The sequence below is a fragment of the Oncorhynchus kisutch genome, linkage group LG18, assembly GCF_002021735.2.
Source record: "Oncorhynchus kisutch isolate 150728-3 linkage group LG18, Okis_V2, whole genome shotgun sequence".
Taxonomy (NCBI): domain Eukaryota; kingdom Metazoa; phylum Chordata; class Actinopteri; order Salmoniformes; family Salmonidae; genus Oncorhynchus; species Oncorhynchus kisutch.
In genome coordinates, this window is record NC_034191.2 from 6318815 (window position 1) to 6339033 (window position 20219).

General features: G+C 43.0%; 2 protein-coding genes across 7 annotated transcripts; one reads left to right on the top strand and one right to left on the bottom strand.

The window, feature by feature from the left end:
- Nucleotides 1–523: 523 nt before the first annotated feature.
- On the bottom strand, nucleotides 524–6564 carry LOC109880946 (intraflagellar transport protein 20 homolog). 3 transcript variants are annotated; one of them, XM_020473124.2, is made up of 5 exons: nucleotides 6449–6564; nucleotides 2885–3035; nucleotides 2220–2305; nucleotides 1868–1971; nucleotides 524–1568 (listed from the first exon to the last, which is right to left on the bottom strand). In XM_020473124.2, the coding sequence occupies exons 2-5, from the start codon at nucleotides 3009–3011 to the stop codon at nucleotides 1487–1489; spliced, it is 399 nt and encodes a 132-aa protein (XP_020328713.1). In that variant the 5' UTR covers nucleotides 3012–3035; nucleotides 6449–6564; the 3' UTR covers nucleotides 524–1486. The 3 variants fall into 3 exon arrangements, with proteins under 3 accessions (XP_020328713.1, XP_020328714.1, XP_020328712.1); XM_020473125.2 differs by having other exon boundaries at nucleotides 2885–3022; nucleotides 6449–6562; XM_020473123.2 differs by having other exon boundaries at nucleotides 2885–3055; nucleotides 6449–6556.
- LOC109880945 (BTB/POZ domain-containing adapter for CUL3-mediated RhoA degradation protein 2) lies at nucleotides 6105–19844 on the top strand. Of its 4 annotated transcripts, none has more exons than XM_031795359.1 (7): nucleotides 6105–6362; nucleotides 10341–10549; nucleotides 10740–10928; nucleotides 12019–12188; nucleotides 17090–17226; nucleotides 17767–17962; nucleotides 18055–19844. In XM_031795359.1, exons 2-7 carry the CDS (start codon nucleotides 10453–10455, stop codon nucleotides 18301–18303), a joined length of 1038 nt encoding a protein of 345 aa, XP_031651219.1. In that variant the 5' UTR covers nucleotides 6105–6362; nucleotides 10341–10452; the 3' UTR covers nucleotides 18304–19844. The 4 variants fall into 4 exon arrangements, with proteins under 4 accessions (XP_031651219.1, XP_031651218.1, XP_031651220.1 ...); XM_031795358.1 differs by lacking the exon at nucleotides 6105–6362 and adding an exon at nucleotides 6592–6790; XM_031795360.1 differs by lacking the exon at nucleotides 6105–6362 and adding an exon at nucleotides 6770–7024.
- The last annotated feature ends 375 nt before the right edge of the window (nucleotides 19845–20219 follow it).

Here is a 20219-nt window from a genome sequence, read left to right on the forward strand (position 1 = left end):
GATTGCCTGTACAGGTGGATTACTAGTCTGATTTATTGTACAGGTGGATTACTAGTCTGATTTATTTTACAGGTGGATTACTAGTCTGATTTATTTTACAGGTGGATTACTAGTCTGATTGATTGTACAGGTGGATTACAAATCTGATTGCCTGTACAGTTGGATTACTAGTCTGATTGCCTGTACAGGTGGATTACTAGTCTGATTGCCTGAACAGGTGGATTACTAGTCTGATTGCCTGAACAGGTGGATTACTGGTCTGATTGCCTGAACAGGTGGATTACTAGTCTGATTGCCAATTTCAAAGTATGACGCCACTGTCTAGCCATCCAGGCAGTCATCCCTCTAATCTAGACTATACACTCTGAACTCTGATTTTTTTCCTTCTCAAGTGATGAATTATCAATTAGTACATTTTAAATCAATAAAAATATCAAGGTTATATTAAACATTCTTCATAAGAATTTACACGGTTGATAATCTGCACACAGATGAGCAATAGTCAATAATGTTGACACCAAGAGAATCAAAATATCAATTTTATTCAAGTGTACCTCATCTATTGATGAAGTAGGTCTATTAACCTTTGACATAGATATGATGAATGCAGAGAATGAGAATTTTTGATAATTTCTGGATGGATGGATATATATAGTAAACATAAAACGACTAATATACTTTTCGAATGTACGTAAGTGTTTAGTTATAAAAACTGGCCTGAAGTTCCAATAAGGCACCTGAGGGGAAAATGTTCTGGTGTGGTCCCACAGACAACGGTGAAATGATCAGATAAAACACGAACACAACTTATTCGTACCTTAGATGTAAACAGAGAGGGGGTGGTGGGGGGGGGGGGGGGGGGGGTGTACAGTCAACACACAGCAAAAAAAAAAAATATTTTTCCCTCAAAATCATGAAATTATTTACAGTAACATGCAAATACCGTACTTAGAGCCGTTTACCTTCCCTACAAGTGGAAGACAAATCTATACATAGTCATTCCTTTAATATAAACAGTATAAATCCATTCCTTTGTGTATATAAATGGCGTTCTTCCCCATTTGCTTGTCTGACGTACTGTAGTGGTGTGAAAGGTATGACGACTACAGAGTCTCAGGTTCTAATTACATTCAAGTGTTCAACACTTAAAATGCTAAATAAATGTATAACTGGGAAGGAGGGTTGTCACTTCAGACACCTGCTAGTGAAAAAAAAACATGTTGTTTTGCTGTAAAAGACAGGTGACAAGTTACTTCTAAACGATGCATGTAGTCCGTCTCGCTGTCGAAGCAAAAAAAACGCGTCTGGATTTAGTTGGAGCAGTTTTGGATTGCTTGTGTGGGGTGTAAGAAAGGTTATGGTGTTCGGATGAGCGATTTGCGTGAACCCATAGTGTAGTGGATATCACCCATAGAAAAACAAATACAAGCACCCTGGAAACATGGTCACAAACGCACACTAATACTGCGGGCCTTCAATACGCTCCTTATTTCTGTAGAATGAACTGGTCAATGAACTCATTCTGCTCAGCCTCCACTTTGGAGAGAGCTTCGTACTCGATACGATACCTGGAATAGATTAAACAAACTTAGTTAAAACCCAGGTGACTGACTGACTAACTGACTGACTAACTAACCGACTAAATAACTAACTAACGAACTGACTAACCGACTAAATAACTAACTAACGAACTGACTAACCGACTAAATAACTAACTAACTGACTGACTGACTAACTAACTAACTGACTAACTAACTAACTGACTTTAAGGTCAACCCTTGAGAATGGAGACACTAACTGACAAGATTCTCATTGTTATTGATTTCACAAGGAGATTTGAGGTGAAATGGATTTCAAGTCTTCTTACCTCTCCAGCTGCAGCTTCTTCTCTGCTATCAGGGCCTGGAGCTGCTGTTGCTGGGCCTCCCTCTGCTTGGCCACAGACTTCAACAGGTTCCTGGCTCCAATAGCCTGGGAGAAGGAGGGCAGTGCAGCAGCATGTCGTTCACCCAGATAAGAAGCCCTCAGTCATTCCCACAGAAAAGTGCAACAAGTGTACTTAGTGGCCTAGCGAGCTAGCAGTCAAAGTCCACTGAAGGAGTGAACAAGCATCTAATATCTGTGTGTGTGTGTGTGTGTGTATGTGTGTGTGTGTCTGAGCCCTGTAAAGATGAACTAAGAAACTCACAACACTTAAAAGAGCCAACGCAGACCCTTACCTTCATCTTTTCAGTCTCTGCCTCTTTTGCCAATTCATCCACCAACTCGATGAGACCACCCACTATCTTCTGAAACTGGCCCATTTCTGTGTATCGAATGAATACGCGGTAATTAATAATAGCCGTAATTAGTCATTAATAATAGCCGTAATTAGTAATTAATAATAGCTGTAATTAGTAATTAATAATAGCCGTAATTAGTCATTAATAATAGCCGTAATTAGTCATTAATAATGAATTAATATGCAGTAATTAGGGGGCAACAACTTTTGAAGAAAAAAAAACAGTTTTAACATTAGGACGAGATGCGAGTGGACATCTCCGCTGTTCTTTACAAAAAACAATATTCTATGCAAATTACAGAACTGAACCACAATCATCCATACCATACCCTATTCCCTGGGCACTACTTTTTCTCAGGGCCCACTATACTCGTTGGACTAGTAACCACAAGGTTACAAGTTCAAATCCCCGAGCTGACAAGGTACAAATCTGTTGTTCTGCCCCTGAACAGGCAATTAACCCACTGTTCCTAGGCCGTCATTGAAAATAAGAATTTGTTCTTAACCGACTTGCCTAGTTAAATAAAGGTCAAATAAATAAATAAATGAGGGAATATGGTGCCATTTGGGACCACAAATCAGAAGGTAATGGACTGCTCTTACTGTCAACAAAGTCTTCACACTCCTCCTTGAGCTCCCTGGTCTTCTGGTCCACCTCTGGTTCCAGCACCCGCAGCTTGTTGAGTTCATCAAAATGAAGACCAGCTTCAGCCAACGGGTCTTTCGCCATGGCCACAAGACCTGTCCCCAAGAGCTGGGTTATAGATTAAGGGGCTGGAAAAACAACTGCTTGAACACCATGGATTATATGGAGGTTTTATTTATTTAACCTTGTATTTTATCCTGCATCTTAATCTAGTCTAAAAGAGGTTTCCTGTCCTCATCTCTCACTAATCTAAGAGGGCGGAATAGGTGAAAGATAACTTGGGGATTTGTATTATTTTGGGTCAGGTGTGTCACAGTAGTATAGTAATGCACATGCCCCGCCCACCTGAGGATCTATATTTTTCCGACATCCATTTCCTGTGTCGGAGGTGTGCAACATCTTGCCATTAAAATCTTGCTGGATTGAGCGCTTTCATTTCACTCCTTCATACTCTTGCTTGTGCCCGTCATGTTTTCCACCGTTAACATTACGACCGCGGAAATGGTTTGTAATGACCTGTCAAACACCCCTCCGGTAATTGCTGAAATGAACCCAACATCATCTTTCCGTTGATTCCATAAGAAGGTTTAAGCTTCGTCAGGGATTTAAACGCACCGCCTCAACACTTAGCAAAATGCTTGTGATGTTACAACCGCAATACCATCTGCTTTGTATTCGACCAATAACATTTTATTTCAGAAAGACTAAAGATTGATGGGTGTTCTTTTGAAGAAGAAGAATTTAAAGTTAATTTAATCCAGTTGAAATGTTTACAAATGAGATGCGCTGAAATGAAAGCAACTTTAAAAAACATTGCCACAGAACCTCTCCTCTTTCCAAATATCTAATGTATAACAATATGTAAATATTAAGTGTGTAAACAGTATTTGTTGTCTCTAGGCGTCTTTCCAACTCATTTTAATGTAATATCTTATGTTGTTCGTGTCTATAACTGCATGGGCATTAGCTAATGGGGATCCTAATAAACGAAGCCACACAACAGTAATGAATGAGGCTGTCTAGAAAGCGCAGGTGAGTGCACGTTGTGTAAGACAGAAAAAAAAGTGTTTGATTGTTGCAGCCCTGTTCCGCCCCTTTATGTTAACTTATTCATATATGCAAATACTCCTGGTGTATTTATGCAAATGAGGCACATACAGTGCATTCCGAAAGTATTCTGACCCCTTTACCTTTTCCACATTGGTATGCTACCGCCTTATTCGAAAATGTATTACATAATTTCCTCCCCCAATCTACACACAACATCCCATAATTACAAAGGAAAAAAGAGGTTTAGTTATTTATGCTAAATAATTTTTTTAAATGATAAAATCTGTACAGTCAATCAGACTAGTAATCCACCTGTCCAGTCAATCAGACTAGTAATCCACCTGTACAGTCAATCAGACTAGTAATCCACCTGTACAGTCAATCAGACTAGTAATCCACCTGTACAGTCAATCAGACTAGTAAGTATTCAGACCCTTTACTCCATACTTTGTTGAAGCACCTTTGGCAGAGACTACAGCCTCGAGTCTTCTTGGGTAGGACGCTACAAACTTGGCACATCTACTATTTGGTGGAGTTTCTCCCATATCTTCTCTGCAGATCCTCTCAAGCTCTGTCAGGTTGGATGGGGAGTGTTGCTTCACAGCTATTTTCAGGTCTCTCCAGAGATGTTCGATCAGGTTCAAGTCCGGGCTCTGGCTGGGCCACTCAAGGACATTTAGAGTCTTGTCCCAAAGCCACTCCTGCATTGTCTTGGCTGTGTGCTTAGGGTCGAAAAACATCCCCACAGCATGATGCTGACACCACCATGCTTCACCGTTGGGGCGGCAGGGTAGCCTAGTGGTTAGAGCGTTGGACTAGTAACCGAAAGGTTGCAAGTTCGAATCCCCGAGCTGACAAGGTACAAATCTGTCGGTCTGCCCCTGAACAGGCAGTTAACCCACTGTTCCTAGGCCAGTTAACCCACTGTTCCTAGGCCGTCATTGAAAATAAGAATTTGTTCTTAACTGACTTGCCTAGTTAAATAAAGGTAAAATAAAATAAAAGGGAAGACGTGATGCTTGGCTTTCAGGTTAAGTAGTTCAATCTTGGTTTCATCAGATCAAAGAATCTTGTTTCTCATGTCCGTAAGGTGCCTTTTGGCAAACTCAAAACGGGCTGTCATGTGCTTTTTACTGAGGAGTGGCTTCAGTGTGGCCACTCTACCATAAAGGCCTAATTGGTGGTGTACTGCAGAGATGGTTGACCTTCTGGAAGGTCCTCCCATCTCCACAGAGGAACTCTGGAGCTCTGTCAGAGTGACCATTGGGTTTTTGGTCACCTCCCTGACCAAGGCCCTTCTCCCCCGATTGCTCAGTTTGGCCAGCTCTAGGAAGAGTCTTGGTGGTTCCAAATGTCTTCCATTTAAGAATGATGGAGGCCACTGTGTTCTTGGGGACCTTCAATGCTGCAGACATTTTTTGGTACCCTTCCCCAGATCTGTGCCTCGACACAATCCTGTCTCGGAGCTCTACAGACAATTCCTTTGACTTGGTGGGTTGTTTAAAAAAAAATGTATCTGACAACTGTGGAACCTTATACAGAGTGGTGTGTGCCTTTCCAAATCATGTCCAATCAATTATGAGGTATTGTGTGTAGATTGAGAGGGGGGAGAGAAAATATTCAATCTATCCCAGAATAAGGTTATATAACAAAATGTGGAAAATTCAAGGGGTCTGAATAGTTTCCAAATGCCCTGTAACCATCTTTATTTGAACACAAAAGGTATAAAAAGGTGAAAACCCTGATACAATAAGAAAATACGAGTGCATTCTAAAGAAGTGACATTTTACAATAAATGAAATACCTGAATTCCCACCAAAAAGCCCTGAATATTAATTATTTGTCCGTGCCAGTAAAATGTGCTATAATTCAGTAAATATAAATATTCTAAATGTTTGGAGTATCTTCATACATTGTCCAGCTGTTGCATTTATTCAAATGTTTTTTTTTTTTACCGTTTAACAATTTATGACCGCTGCTACATTAGTAAACGCGAAGAGTAGGTGACAAGAGAGAACGCCTGTTAGGAAAATATAGTTTACAATAACAAAAAAAAACATACTATTTGATTCTGTGACCTTTGACTAATCAATAGCAACATATCTGACATCAATTAGTTTCAAATTAGTTGGCACACATGCAATACCCGATAATCAGTGCCAGCCAGCTGCTACTTTGACAAAATAATGTAGCTAGGTTAACGTTAGATAGCCGCATTCTTCAATGCGGTCTTGCTACTTAGCTCGCTATCTTAATAGCTCATTAACGTTAGCTGGCGATCTGACAGCTTGCTCCGATTGCCCTTATCGGACTGTCCTGTTGTGGACAAAATAGCTCGTAGCATTAGTGAACTGTTTCATTTAGCTGACCAGCTATTAGCCGAACGTGAGTTGCTAACTACAATCTGTACAAATCATCTAATTATTATTGTTTACAAGTGAGAAAACTCTTAAAGTCAGTCATTCACTTACCTTAAATGTATTTAAACGTAATATCAACGTGGCATATAATCCACAGTACACTTCGGCTGCCAGGGAACAGTTGTGTTTGTCCAACTAGGATAACTTCCGGTAGGGAGGGGAAGGAGTGTATGATGGGAATTGTAGTACACAAACATTATTTGTAGTAAAACTAGTTGTGTCGCGGACAGGGTAACAAGCGAGACCGTGGATGGTGGTTTGAAAAGCGCGCTTGTTTGAAACGGAAAAGAGTCGTGGTCGCTTTTGATGAAGAAGAACATCAAGACGAAGCAGCTGCTTTATAAGTTGGATGCACTGTTGAGCTCTTACATCCGGAGGGGGTTTGTGCTGATTGTACGGAGATTGTGACAGTCTATTAAATGGCGTCCCTTGAGAAGGCAAGATGTAACGTTATGTCAGAATAAGTGCAGTATTAACATAAGGAGACATATTTTTAGAATACGGAGGAGGAATGGAGGGAAAAAGAGAGGCAGAGGTCTAAGAGAGGGAGGAAGACGTGAGCTTGAGTCGGTTAAAAATGTCGGGGGGGAAAGTAAGATGCTGTGTTAAAGAAGAATGGTAGAAAGTGTAAGCAAAGGTTTTCTATTTATTTATTTCACCTTTATTTAACCAGGTAGGCTAGTTGACAACACCTTTATTTAACCAGGTAGGCTAGTTGACAACACCTTTATTTAACCAGGTAGGCTAGTTGACAAGTTCTCATTTGCAATTGCGACCTGGCCAAGATAAAGCAAAGCAATTCGACACATACAACAACACAGAGTTACACATGGAGTAAACAACAACACAGTCAATACTACAGTAGAACAAAAGAAAACAAAAAGTCTATATACAGTGAGTGCAAATGAGGTAAGATAAGGGAGTTAAGGCAATAAATAGGCCATGGTGGCGAAGTTATTACAATATAGCAATTAAACACTGGAATGGTAAATGTGCAGAAGATGAATGTGCAAGTAGAGATACTGGGGTGCAAAGGAGCAAGATAAATAAATAAATACAGTATGGGGATGAGGTAGGTAGATAGATGGGCTGTTTACAGATAGGCTAAGTATGTACAGGTGCAGTGATCTGTGAGCTGCTCTGACAGCTGGTGCTTAAAGCTAGTGAGGGAGATATGAGTCTCCAGCTTCAGAGATTTTTGCAGTTTGTTCCAGTCATGGGCAGCAGAGAACTGGAAGGAACGACGACCAAAGGAGGAATTGGCTTTGGGGGTGACCAGTGAGATATACCTGCTGGAGCACGTGCTACGGGTGGGTGCTGCTATGGTGACTAGTGAGCTGAGATAAGGCGGGGCTTTACCTAGCAGAGACTTGCAGATAACCTGGAGCCAGTGGGTTTGGCGACAAGTATGAAGCGAGGGCCAACCAACGAGAGCGTACCGGTCACAATGGTGGGTAGTGTATGGGGCTTTGGTGACAAAACAGATGGCACAGTGATAGACTGCATCCAGTTTGTTGAGTAGAGTTTTGGAGGCTAATTTTTTAGATGACATCACCGAAGTCGAGGATCGGTAGGACAGACTTTTTTTTGTGTGTTTTTTTGTAACCAGCACAGAGTGAAGTTCTCAGAGCCCGACTCTTGCACCGAGGGTCAGGATAAAGATGAGTCTGTGACCATAGGAGGGAAGTTTTTGGGAAAAGTGGACCCTTGCCTTTTGGCTGATCCCTTTGTGGTTTCAGGGTGGGTGAAAATAGTGATCTTGTGATTATTGTTTGTGTTTCTGCTGGTTAGAGGGAGAAGGTTCTCCATGTTAAACAAATGGGGGCAACAAATGTGAATTGTTTTGGTCTCAAGAAAAGGGTACCATTGAAAGGAGTGATTACTGGATGTAAAAGTGGACCAAGTGAAGGGGAAGATTCCCGGTGTTTGTGCTGCTTGTTGTTTGTTGCGACGTAGACAGGGTGGCGTGAGTGGTGAAACACAAGAGTTGTTGTTTGTTTTGATGTTGAGTCTTTTCCAAAGCAAAGTGATGTTGGGATATTTAAGTTATCCTGTACGAGCTTTTGTGCCGAATACATTACGTTGTTACAGGTGTCAAGCTTATGGTCATGTGGCAGCAGTATGTAGGAGGGATGTTCCTAGCTGTGAGAAGTGTGCAGAAGAGCATGAGACAAAGGAATGTGTAGCATTGGGGAAAGTAGTTGTATGTGTTAATTGTATGGGTGCCCATGGAGCTGGGGATCAGACACGCCATGTGCGAGAGAGGCATGGTTGAGGTTTCCAGGGTTAGAGTAGTGCAGAAGTTGTCATATGTTAAGGCAGTGAAGAAAGTAGAGGAAGATGGGTCAAGGGGGAGGGATCCTGAGAGGAGTGGTAGTACTGTCCCAGTACAGAGGGAGAGGCCAACAAGTTATATATACTTCCGTGAGATTGGATTTTTAGTATTTATAGAAGTGGTTATCTACTGTATTGCAGGGGTGGAATGTAAGTTGCAGAAAATTGAGGTGGTGGTGGCAGCTGTAGAGATGTATTTTGGTGTGTGAGACTTGACATCAGAAGAGTTACAGGGTGTGTTAAGTTGTCGTGTCTCATCCTTTCAGGTTGTTGGCCTGAGGGAGGACTACATAGATTTTAATAGTGGAATAGGGTGGTTTTATTTGTATTTTTTAAAATAATTTTTGTGAGTGTAGTGTTAGATGGTAAGGTATATGTTTATTTTTTCCAAGCTAATTATAAAGAAGTTGTAGTCCAGTAGGTGGCGGTAATGCAACATTTATTGGATGCCAACCGCTTTATCGAAGAAGAAGAATTATTTGTAGTAGTCAACTTTTCTGTAGTTGGGGATAGTTATTTAACGTCGTTGCCTTGTGAATATTTACAATTGTAGTTGGCCTAGCTACATTACATAACTTATAATGTACTGAACTATTCAGAAAAAAATTATTACCCCAAGAGAAAGACGGCGTGGGTGAGTATCTATGAAAATATACTATTGAGCTCATTTTAGCTTGTCTTCTTCAGCTAGCTTTTACCCGGATGGCAAAGGAGAAACTCTATAAGAAACACATTTTACTCTCTCTTTCAAGGACTAGGTCATTTAAGTTCGTCTCAATAATCATGAATTTGTGCTTAGACAGATTTTTTTTGTTTATTAGACACATTATAGCTGGCTAACAACAGTAAGTTAGCCAGTAGTTAGCTAGTTAGCAAGCCAGCACAGCTAACTTTAGGTTCGTTTAAATACAATTTGTGACTCAACCTTATGGCATGTTCCTAGTTATAGTTAGCTTCATCTCATACGTACAAACGTTGTATGCTTATTGCACTCATCTCTAATGTGACTAACTTATTAGCACTGACCGTAATGAAAATACATGTCATTGTATATTTATAGTAGTAACCATACTATGTGGAATGGGGTTGATATCACAACTTGCCGTGCTGGTTTGAGTTCCCCAGAGACCCATTGTCTAACCCCTGGTATGCAACGTTTTTGGGGACTTTCTCACAAATAACACAGTTTGTTTATTGTATGAAGATGGACATAAACACACACACACACACACACACACACACACACACACACACACACACACACACACACACACACACACGCGCAGCATTGTGGGCCCAGCCACATTCCATGCTAGGGGAAATGGAAATCGAGTGGAAGATACTGATTGGGTGGGTGGCTTCCTCCAGCCATTGTTTTCACAACGTTCTCGTCTATTGGTGTTTACGTATGACCGCGTTGGCGACCAGAGCAACTCCGGTCTAATTTCAGTCAATGACATTATAAATTCATGGTTTCAGATTTCAGTCCTTTCAGAAGGACGTTGTCCCAACTGTCACCTTGTTAGTGTCTGTCATCTCAGCAGAAGCCAGGGCTTTGAGGGCAAGGTGTAAATAAAGCAGTGATTTTCTATTGCCTCCCGTCCACCAGGTATGATCTGCAGGGCCAGTGAGAGGCTGTGGCGGCCCCCCCAGTAGCTGTCACCACGGCGGGGGACATCAAGACCTCCGTCTGCAGGGTGGTCATCTACCTTCAGAGGGACATGTCCGGGGACAGCTGCCAGCTCCCCCTGCACCGGCTATGCCTCCAGACCCAGGCCATCGCTACTGGCTCCCAAGTCATTAGACCTTCCCATGAAGGTATACATGGAACAGTGGGCAATCAGAGCAGTGGGCTGTTATGAATGAATGTGCCAATATCCTCAGTGTTTTATGTAGGCTATACAGTGTGCTAGGCTGACTGTTTTTTTTCAATGTGTATGATAGCTTTTACATTCTTGTATGGTGATGTCAAAGAGATATTTCCATCCTATTCCCCCCCCCCCCCCAGCCTCCCAGATGGTGTGTCCCAAGTCCATGACGTGCAGCTACAGAGCAGCGTTGGGCCTGGGTAACAAGTATGTGCGTCTAAACGTAGGGGGGACCCTGTTCTACACCACGCTGCAGGTGCTCACTAGGCAGGACTCCATGCTGAAGGCCATGTTCAGTGGCAGGAAGGAGGTTTTCATTGACCGAGAAGGTGAGAAAGACTGTCAATTAACAATTATTGACAAAAAGAGCTGAGTTCTCTGTCATTCTTATGGATCAGAAACATAGAGGAAACACTACTTAGTCTAATAAGGACTTTAGAATGGAACGGGTGGCTAAAGCAACACATATCATACGACAGGTAGCCTAGTGGTTAGAGTGTAGTGGCGGCAGGGTAGCCTAGTGGTTAGAGCGTAGAGGCGGCAGGGTAGCCTAGTGGTTAGAGCGTAGAGGCGGCAGGGTAGCCTAGTGGTTAGAGCGTAGAGGCGGCAGGGTAGCCTAGTGGTTAGAGCGTAGAGGCGGCAGGGTAGCCTAGTGGTTAGAGCGTAGAGGCGGCAGGGTAGCCTAGTGGTTAGAGCGTAGAGGCGGCAGGGTAGCCTAGTGGTTAGAGCGTAGAGGCGGCAGGGTAGCCTAGTGGTTAGAGCGTAGAGGCGGCAGGGTAGCCTAGTGGTTAGAGCGTAGAGGCGGCAGGGTAGCCTAGTGGTTAGAGCGTAGAGGCGGCAGGGTAGCCTAGTGGTTAGAGCGTAGAGGCGGCAGGGTAGCCTAGTGGTTAGAGCGTAGAGGCGGCAGGGTAGCCTAGTGGTTAGAGCGTAGAGGCGGCAGGGTAGCCTAGTGGTTAGAGCGTAGAGGCGGCAGGGTAGCCTAGTGGTTAGAGCGTAGAGGCGGCAGGGTAGCCTAGTGGTTAGAGCGTAGAGGCGGCAGGGTAGCCTAGTGGTTAGAGCGTTGGACTACTAACCGAAAGGTTGCAAGTTTGAATCCCCGAGCTGACAAAGGTACAAATCTGTCGTTCTGCCCCTGAACAGGCAGTTAACCCACTGTTCCTAGGCCAGTTAACCCACTGTTCCTAGACCAGTTAACCCACTGTTCCTAGACCGTCTTTGAAAATAAGAATTTGTTCTTAACTGACTTGCCTAGTAAAAATAAAGGTAAAATTAAAATTAAAATCAGCAATGATTAGAAAAACCATTTAAATGTACAGGTCCTATGGCAGGCACCTCATCAAAAAGATACACGGAAATACGCTAATCTAAAAATCTGACCGGAATTGACCGTTTTCCTTTCACTTGTATCTTTCCGTCCAGGCTGGATCCTGATAGATCGTTGTGGGAAGCACTTTGCCTCCATCCTGACGTACCTGCGGGAGGAAGTGGTCACCTTGCCCCCTGGCAGGCAGGGGGTTCTGGAGCTGCTGGCAGAGGCCAAGTATTACCTGATCCAGGGTCTGGTGGAGCTGTGCCAGGGAGGCCTGCAGGTCAGTGACACAGAGTGTGCCACAAATGCCCGTAGGACTATGAACAAAAATTAGGGCACTACATAGGGAATAGGGTGCTTGGGGTGTAGGCTGTGTCTTCCAACCTGCAGCTTTGCTAGATCCTAAATCTGTGCATGAAGGCAACATACGGTGCTGTAATGTGTGTTTGTTTGCTGCCGTTTTGGTCATGTCGACTTGGAACGCGACATTCGTTGCTTCCTCGTGTTGCGATAATTGCTTTAACCAGTTTGTCTATTCTGTTAGTGGCTGAAGGACAACGGTACTGTTTGTTTACTATACGTGGCAGTTAGGGCTAACACAATTACCATATAACTGTTGGTTATGGATGAAGACTGTCGAGAAAATAAAAATGACCATTAAAATAAAAATTGTTTTGTGGAATGAACAGCTGACTGAAGACTGGAGTCTAGTCGAGTCTGTTTCGGCCGTAACGTGGACTCTTAACAATGGGATTAAACGTGTTTTGTTCCTTGCTGAAGCAAGTAAGCATGTATTTAGTTGCCTAGGCAACCAACTGTAACCAACTTTAGTTGCCTAGAACCAACTGTAAAGTTTGGTGGAGGAGGAATAATGGTGTGGAGCTGTTTTTCATGGTTCAGGCTAGGCCTCTTAGTTCCAGTGAAGGGACATCTAAATGCTACAGCATACAATGACATTCTAGATGATTCTGTGCTTCCAACTTTGTGGCAACAGTTTGGGGAAGGACCTTTCCAGTTTCAGCATGACAATGTCTCCGTGCACAAAGTGAGGCCCATACAGAAATGGATGGTTTGAGAACGGTGTGGAAGAACTTGACTGGCCTGCACAGAGCTCTGACCTCAACCCCATCGAACACCTTTGGTACGAATTGGAATGCTGACTGCGAACCAGGCCTAATCGCCCAACATCAGTGCCCAGTCTCACTAATACTCTTGTGTCTGAATGGAAACAAGTCACCGCAGCAATTGTTCCTACATCTAGTGGAAAGCCTTCCCAGAAGAGTGGAGGCTGTTGTAGCAGCCAACTCCAGATTAACCTTTTTATTCAACTAGGCAAGTCAGTTAAGAACAAACGGCCACCATTACGTCACCATTGACTTGAATGGGGATGCCTGTTCTATTCATTCTATTTCTATGGCAGCATACATAGTTGGGAGCAGAGGAGAGGAGACAATGTACATCTAAAAAATAAAAAAGTCAATATTTTTATTTAATAAAAAAAAAAATGTTTGAACGGTTATTATGGGGACCACTGTCATTTGGCTGGCCAATCAGTCCTCCAAAATTCCATGACCGTCACAACCCTAGTGGCAGTGGGTATCATGTGAATGTGTCTCAAATGGCCCTACCCTATTCCCTATGTATTGCATTACTTTTGACCAGGGATGCTAGTGCACTCTATTGGTAAAAGGGTTCCATTTAGGATGCACACTGTGTCATTGTGATGTCATTGGAATGCCTGGCATTCAGTATTTGGATTAGCCAAGGTTCTACTGGGGACATTCTGCTGTCGCCATGGTGACTGGTGACAGCAATTACATGCGGTAATGAGATCAATCGAACCTGACCAAAACAATGGAAATGCCATGGAAACGCATGGGGGGGGGGGGGGGAGATCCCGAATCTCTTCATTTCCCCCTCCCAGCAAAATTAGCCTTCATTTGGGCTATTGTTTCTATGTGTATTTCACGCTGTTGAGGGAAAAAATCAGGAGTATAATGCTCATATATATTGTTGGGGTTGACATCCATGTTTGTCATTGTCACCAACCAACTGCATTACGGTTAAAAATGACTGACTACCACCACCCAATTTCTGTATGCTAGCTATCCTACCAGCTTGTACCAACGGGGGTTAGTATTTAGCTGTCGCTTCTTTTAAACCTGGAAACGGTACAACTTCTAAATGTTGTGCAGTGAAAACAGCCAAAAATATTCAAATAGGACTTCAGTTACCACATTGTAGGCCTGTTACAATACATAAATCATGACGGTTTTGACAAATATCCACTTGTTTCGATCAGATTTGTTGAATGCGCGTCAATCCGGCGTCCTTCCTCTATCCTCCACGGTCTGTCTTCCATTGACCTCTACCTCATCTATGCTGAGGAGTCTTGTATCAATGCCATGTTGAATTAAAAACCCCTCTGGCTTTCATTTATGTCATGTCCCCCTTTAAAAAAAATATATATATATTACCCCCTTTTCTCCCCAATTTTGTGGTATCCAATTGTTAGTAGTTACTATCTTCTCTCATCGCTACATCTCCCGTACGGGCTCGGGAGAGACTAAGGTCGAAAGCCATGCGTCCTCCGAAACACAACCTAACCAACCCAACCTGGCGACCATGGTTTAGAGCGCACTGCGCCCGGCCCGCCACAGGAGTCGCTAGTACGCTATGAGACAAGGATATCCCTACCGGCCAAACCCTCCCTAACCCGGACGACGCTAGGCCAATTGTGCGTCGCCCCCACGGACATGTCCCCTTTGTTTTGTGACAGATAGGGGAATTTACTGCTCAGAGGCTTTCATTAATAAATCTTTGAGCAAATTTTTAAGACTGAAATAAGACATTTGCTCAACCTCAGAGATGCTTTACATTTTTACAACGATTGATGTAAAATGCTCTACACTTGTGGTAGTTTAGTAAATACAATTTTCAACTACGCTTGGAATGTTATACCATATACTGGGGTATTTGGAAAAGTCCACCGGATGGTTTTTCAATACCATTTAAAACTATTTCTTAATTATTATTTTATTTTTTAAAAGATAATTTTTTAAAAATTTATTTATTTATTTATTAAAATCTTTTTAACTACTTAAGTAAATACCTGCAGTCAACTTGTTCAAAACTTTAGATGATAAAGAACATTGTGTCACATTATTAAACTTACACACAATGATGAGAGGCCTTGTGAGTCCCTCTCCGTCATGCAGCATCCTCCGGGTGATGAAATGAACACTATGGAATTCACAACTCAATGTTTACCAGCTCGATATCTTATAACTAAGTTAACTGTCTAAAATGTGCTAAATGCTCTGCAGTTGTGCATTTTGGTTTGTTAATTAAGTATCTAGTTATCTTAAAGGGGTTAGCATCTTCCAAATTAACCATTCGCTTGGTAACAGTAGAGAATCCCTTCTTGGACCAAGAGCCTTGCTGGCTGATATTCGTTTTGGGGGTGCAGCAAACTGTGAGTAGCATTTTTGAGGTAGTTGTGTACTTCACAGGAGGTTGGTGGCACCTTAATTGTGGAGGATGGGCTTGTGGTAATGGCTGGAGTGGAATCAGTGGATTGGTATCCATTCCTTTCGCTCCGTTCCAGCCATTATTATGAACAGTCCTCCCCTCAGCAGCCTCCATTGTTATACTTGTATTAGTTTAGGTCAGAAATCTTACAAAATGTTCAATGCGCTTGTTAGCATTTAGTTAGCGTGGATGAATTTTGACCAACATTCTGCAAATTTTCTCATCAATTAAATATTTGATCTCAATGGAATTTTCTGTTCCCAAAAAATAAAATCTGTTACACAGTGGATAAAGTTTTGTAGACTTTTTTAAAAATTGCGTTGTTTTAGAAATGCAAAGGTGAATTGAGTTAATGCGCACTTCAGAGTAGGCGTTCCCTAACGGAAATATTCAAATGTATGCTAGAATGTGCCAAATACAATCTTGCTAACTCGTGCTTGGCTCTGCCTATCTCCTTGCTTGTTCTGCCCACTATGACTAACGTTAGCTTGCAGCCCACAATCCTCTCCTGGATTTAAGATCCTATAAGAGGCAATTTTTTTGTATTTCTTAAATAAGAAAAAATAGTGCCCCCTTGTGTGCACTACCGGTAATGTCATATATCCCGGGATCGTATGGAAGTCTGGATACAGCCCAACCCTAGTTACAACAACGCTTAACCACTTATATGTAGCTGTTGAGGGTTAAGTTCCGGTCCATTCCAATTCTGTGAGCATGCTTCAATCCATAAAGGAACTTTGACCTCACCTCGCCCTTTGACCTCACCTCGCCCTTTGACCTCACCTCGCCCTTTGACCTCGCCTTTTGACCTCACCGAGTTGTTGAAATGGCATTGAACCCGAGCCATGGTATATGTCCTGACACACAGCCTTTTGTATTGTTCAGCAGCACAGAGCCAGTGAGAATGGAACCAGGCATTGTTTAGACTGCTTCTGGCCCATTTTCTTGCTATGTACTGTAACGGGCTGCCTGTGGTGTCGTCTATGTACTGTAACAGGCTGCCTGTGGTGTCTTCTATGTACTGTAACAGGCTGCCTGTGGTGTCTTCTATGTACTGTAACAGGCTGCCTGTGGTGTCGTCTATGTACTGTAACAGGCTGCCTGTGGTGTCTTCTATGTACTGTAACGGGCTGCCTGTGGTGTCTATGTACTGTAACAGGCTGCCTGTGGTGTCTATGTACTGTAACAGGCTGCCTGTGGTGTCTTCTATGTACTGTAACAGGCTGCCTGTGGTGTCGTCTATGTACTGTAACAGGCTGCCTGTGGTGTCTTCTATGTACTGTAACAGGCTGCCTGTGGTGTCTTCTATGTACTGTAACAGGCTGCCTGTGGTGTCTTCTATGTACTGTAACAGGCTGCCTGTGGTGTCGTCTATGTACTGTAACGGGCTGCCTGTGGTGTCGTCTATGTACTGTAACGGGCTGCCTGTGGTGTCTTCTATGTACTGTAACGGGCTGCCTGTGGTGTCTTCTATGTACTGTAACGGGCTGCCTGTGGTGTCGTCTATGTACTGTAACGGGCTGCCTGTGGTGTCTTCTATGTACTGTAACGGGCTGCCTGTGGTGTCGTCTATGTACTGTAACAGGCTGCCTGTGGTGTCTTCTATGTACTGTAACGGGCTGCCTGTGGTGTCTTTATGTACTGTAACAGGACCAGAAAGAGCAGTCTCTGTGTGTAATCCCTGTGATCACCTCTGCCAAGGAGGAGATGAGACTGATCCAGGCCTGCACCAAGCCTGTAGTGAAGCTGCTGTACAACCGAAGCAACAACAAGTACTCCTATACAAGGTACTGCTACTACAAGTCAAGTGCCTTACAAAATGGCAGCCCTATTCTTGTTCTATTGTTTGGAGAGTCAATAATAGTTAATGACTGCTGGTAAGTGCTTAGTGAGGGCCTCTAAAATACTCATCATGTACTGTGTTAAATACTTACTGTACTTCTTGATCCGTGGGTTGTAATTCCTCCACAGTAATTCAGACGACAACCTGTTGACCCGTGGGTTGTATTTCCTCCACAGTAATTCAGACGACAACCTGTTGACCCGTGGGTTGTAATTCCTCCACAGTAATTCAGACGACAACCTGTTGACCCGTGGGTTGTAATTCAGACGACAACCTGTTGACCCGTGGGTTGTAATTCCTCCACAGTAATTCAGACGACAACCTGTTGACCCGTGGGTTGTAATTCCTCCACAGTAATTCAGACGACAACCTGTTGACCCGTGGGTTGTAATTCCTCCACAGTAATTCAGACGACAACCTGTTGACCCGTGGGTTGTAATTCAGACGACAACCTGTTGATCCGTGGGTTGTAATTCCTCCACAGTAATTCAGACGACAACCTGTTGAAGAACATTGAGCTGTTTGACAAGCTGTCTCTGAGCTACAATGGCCGTGTTCTCTTCATCAAGGACGTGATCGGCGACGAGATCTGCTGCTGGTCGTTCTACGGACAGGGACGCAAACTGGCAGAGGTCTGCTGCACATCCATAGTCTACGCCACAGAGAAAAAACAGACCAAGGTTGGTTCAGAGTTACACACACACACACACACATGCTACTTTTTTCCCTGCAGCTAATCTTCATGTTGGCCCTGTCTGTCTGTCTATCCCAGGTAGAGTTCCCGGAGGCCAGGATCTATGAGGAGACCCTGAACGCTCTGCTCTACGAGACACTTCCTGTCCCTGACGACACCTTATTGGAGGCCACACGCCGTCGCCACGCCCACAGCCACGCTCACTGTGGTTCCCACAGCGAGGAAGAGGAAGGCCCCGCCCACTCGGGGGTGGACCTTAGGGAGCGCGTGCGCCGCTCCCACGTCAAGAGGTACAGCACCTACGACGACCGGCCACTGGGACACTAAGGATGCGTTTCAAATGGTGCACTATGAAGTGTACTACCATTCGAGTCCGATGATTCGTCAACTTCTTATCAGCACCACCAATTGCTTCTACTGCAGTTTTTGGTGAGAGTGAGTGTTGGCTCCCAAATGGTGCCCTGTTCCCCATCCTATGACCATATGGCACTGGCCAAAAGTAGTGCATTATGTAGGGAAAAGGGCGCAAGAGAGAGGAAACTGGCTCGCCGCTGGCTCTTCACTCATTCACTACACCCACCGTTGAGGTACTGTTGTTGGTGGCCACAAATATGGCCTTGGGGCACAAAATGGCTGCCATGCTGCATCACCCTGGTGCCTGACGGACTTTTTTTGTCGATGGACAACGGATGATTTTTAAAACGTTGAGATGCTTACGCTCTTTCTCCTTTAAAAAAAAAAATGTATATAGAACTCTCTTCTTCACAACGCAATCAAATCTGTGTGTTCAATCAATCAAAATGACGATCTTCATGTTATACCTCGGGTCTAGAATGGAACCGATTAAGATATATTTTCCCACATGAGCTTTTATTCTGATAATTTTATTCGGCTAATATAGGCTGCATTCTATTTCCTGTATTGTACACTGCTTTTGACCAGGGTCCAAATGTAGTGCACTACAGAGTATAGAAGTATGGATAAATACAGGCGACAATATTGATAAGTCACCTAGTCCGAGAGGGAGCGGTACATCATCATAACGTCACGCCAGGGTAAGTCTACATGAAACACAGACCTTTTTATTTTTAAGTGTTTACAAAAAAAAATCTATGAGCAAAAAATAAACGGTGGAAATACAATTGGAACCATTTCCCTGTTTGACCGCTAGGTTTTATGGGTATTGTGGGGATCTATATAGGGAATAGGGTGCCATTTTGAGACAGTCCTATACCGTCATTACTTCAGCAGCCAATCACATATCAGATAGGTCTCCAGAACACTACGCCGGTCGTCGTAGACACAGATTCATTTATTATACAGCTATAGACTTTTTTTTTTTTTTTGGCGTTTTGTGACAAGTTATAGATTCAAAATCAGCTATCATAGCCCTATTGCCTTCTGTGAATAGACAGGGAAGACGGTGAATGTTTTTATTTTTTAGAGAGTATATTTATAGTTTTTTCAGATTTTCTCATATCACATTTTGACATTATAATCAGGCCAAAGACTTTCAATGAAATTAACATGAGGGACACGTTCAGCGACGTCTATGAATCGTTCCTCTCGTTCCCCAGATACTTTGGCCCAATGCTTTTGTGCAGTATCCCCTGGGGACGAGGTTAATGAATGGCAGATCGTGCTTATTGACAATTTCAATCAAGTATTCGCTCAAGACATTTCCTCTTAACACTCTTAAGAGCCTCTTGTGTTTTTAATGCAGTTGAATCTTTATTCCTTTTTAATTTTTCACTTGGTTTTCGAAAAATAAAAACGTTTCGAATAATAATAATACAACAAATAGCGCCGTCTTTGTGTAACAGTGTTAGGCTCTTAATTCTCAGAGTAAATAAAACTCTACGACACTATGAAAGCTTAACCAGATTTATTCTTCCTAGAGGAACAACACAGCTGCATCAGACTAAACGTTTGTGTGTGTGTGTGTGTGTGTGTGTGTGTGTGTGTGTGTGTGCACACACACACACACACTGATTGATATATATACTGCTGAAAAAAATAAAGGGAACACTTAAACAACACAATGTAACTCCAAGTCAATCACACTTCTGTGAAATTAAACTGTCCACTTAGGAAGCAACACTGATTGACAATACATTTCACATGCTGTTGTGCAAATGGAATAGACAACAGGTGGAAATTTATAGGCAATTAGCAAGACACCCCCAATAAAGGAGTGGTTCTGCAGGTGGTGACCATAGACCACTTCTCAGTTCCTATGCTTC

Bases quoted from the DNA above. Each gene is read 5' to 3' on its own strand.
- LOC109880946 (XM_020473124.2), bottom strand. From the start codon at position 3,011: ATGGCGAAAGACCCGTTGGCTGAAGCTGGTCTTCATTTTGATGAACTC. The intron at 2,306-2,884 runs GTAAGAGCAGTC...TTCGATACACAG, and splicing joins GTGTGAAGACTTTGTTGACA to AAATGGGCCAGTTTCAGAAG. The intron at 1,972-2,219 runs GTAAGGGTCTGC...TCCTTCTCCCAG, and splicing joins CAGAGACTGAAAAGATGAAG to GCTATTGGAGCCAGGAACCT.
- LOC109880945 (XM_031795359.1), top strand. From the start codon at position 10,453: ATGTCCGGGGACAGCTGCCAGCTCCCCCTGCACCGGCTATGCCTCCAG. The intron at 10,550-10,739 runs GTATACATGGAA...CCCCCCCCCCAG, and splicing joins CATTAGACCTTCCCATGAAG to CCTCCCAGATGGTGTGTCCC. The intron at 17,227-17,766 runs GTACTGCTACTA...ATTCCTCCACAG, and splicing joins AACAAGTACTCCTATACAAG to TAATTCAGACGACAACCTGT.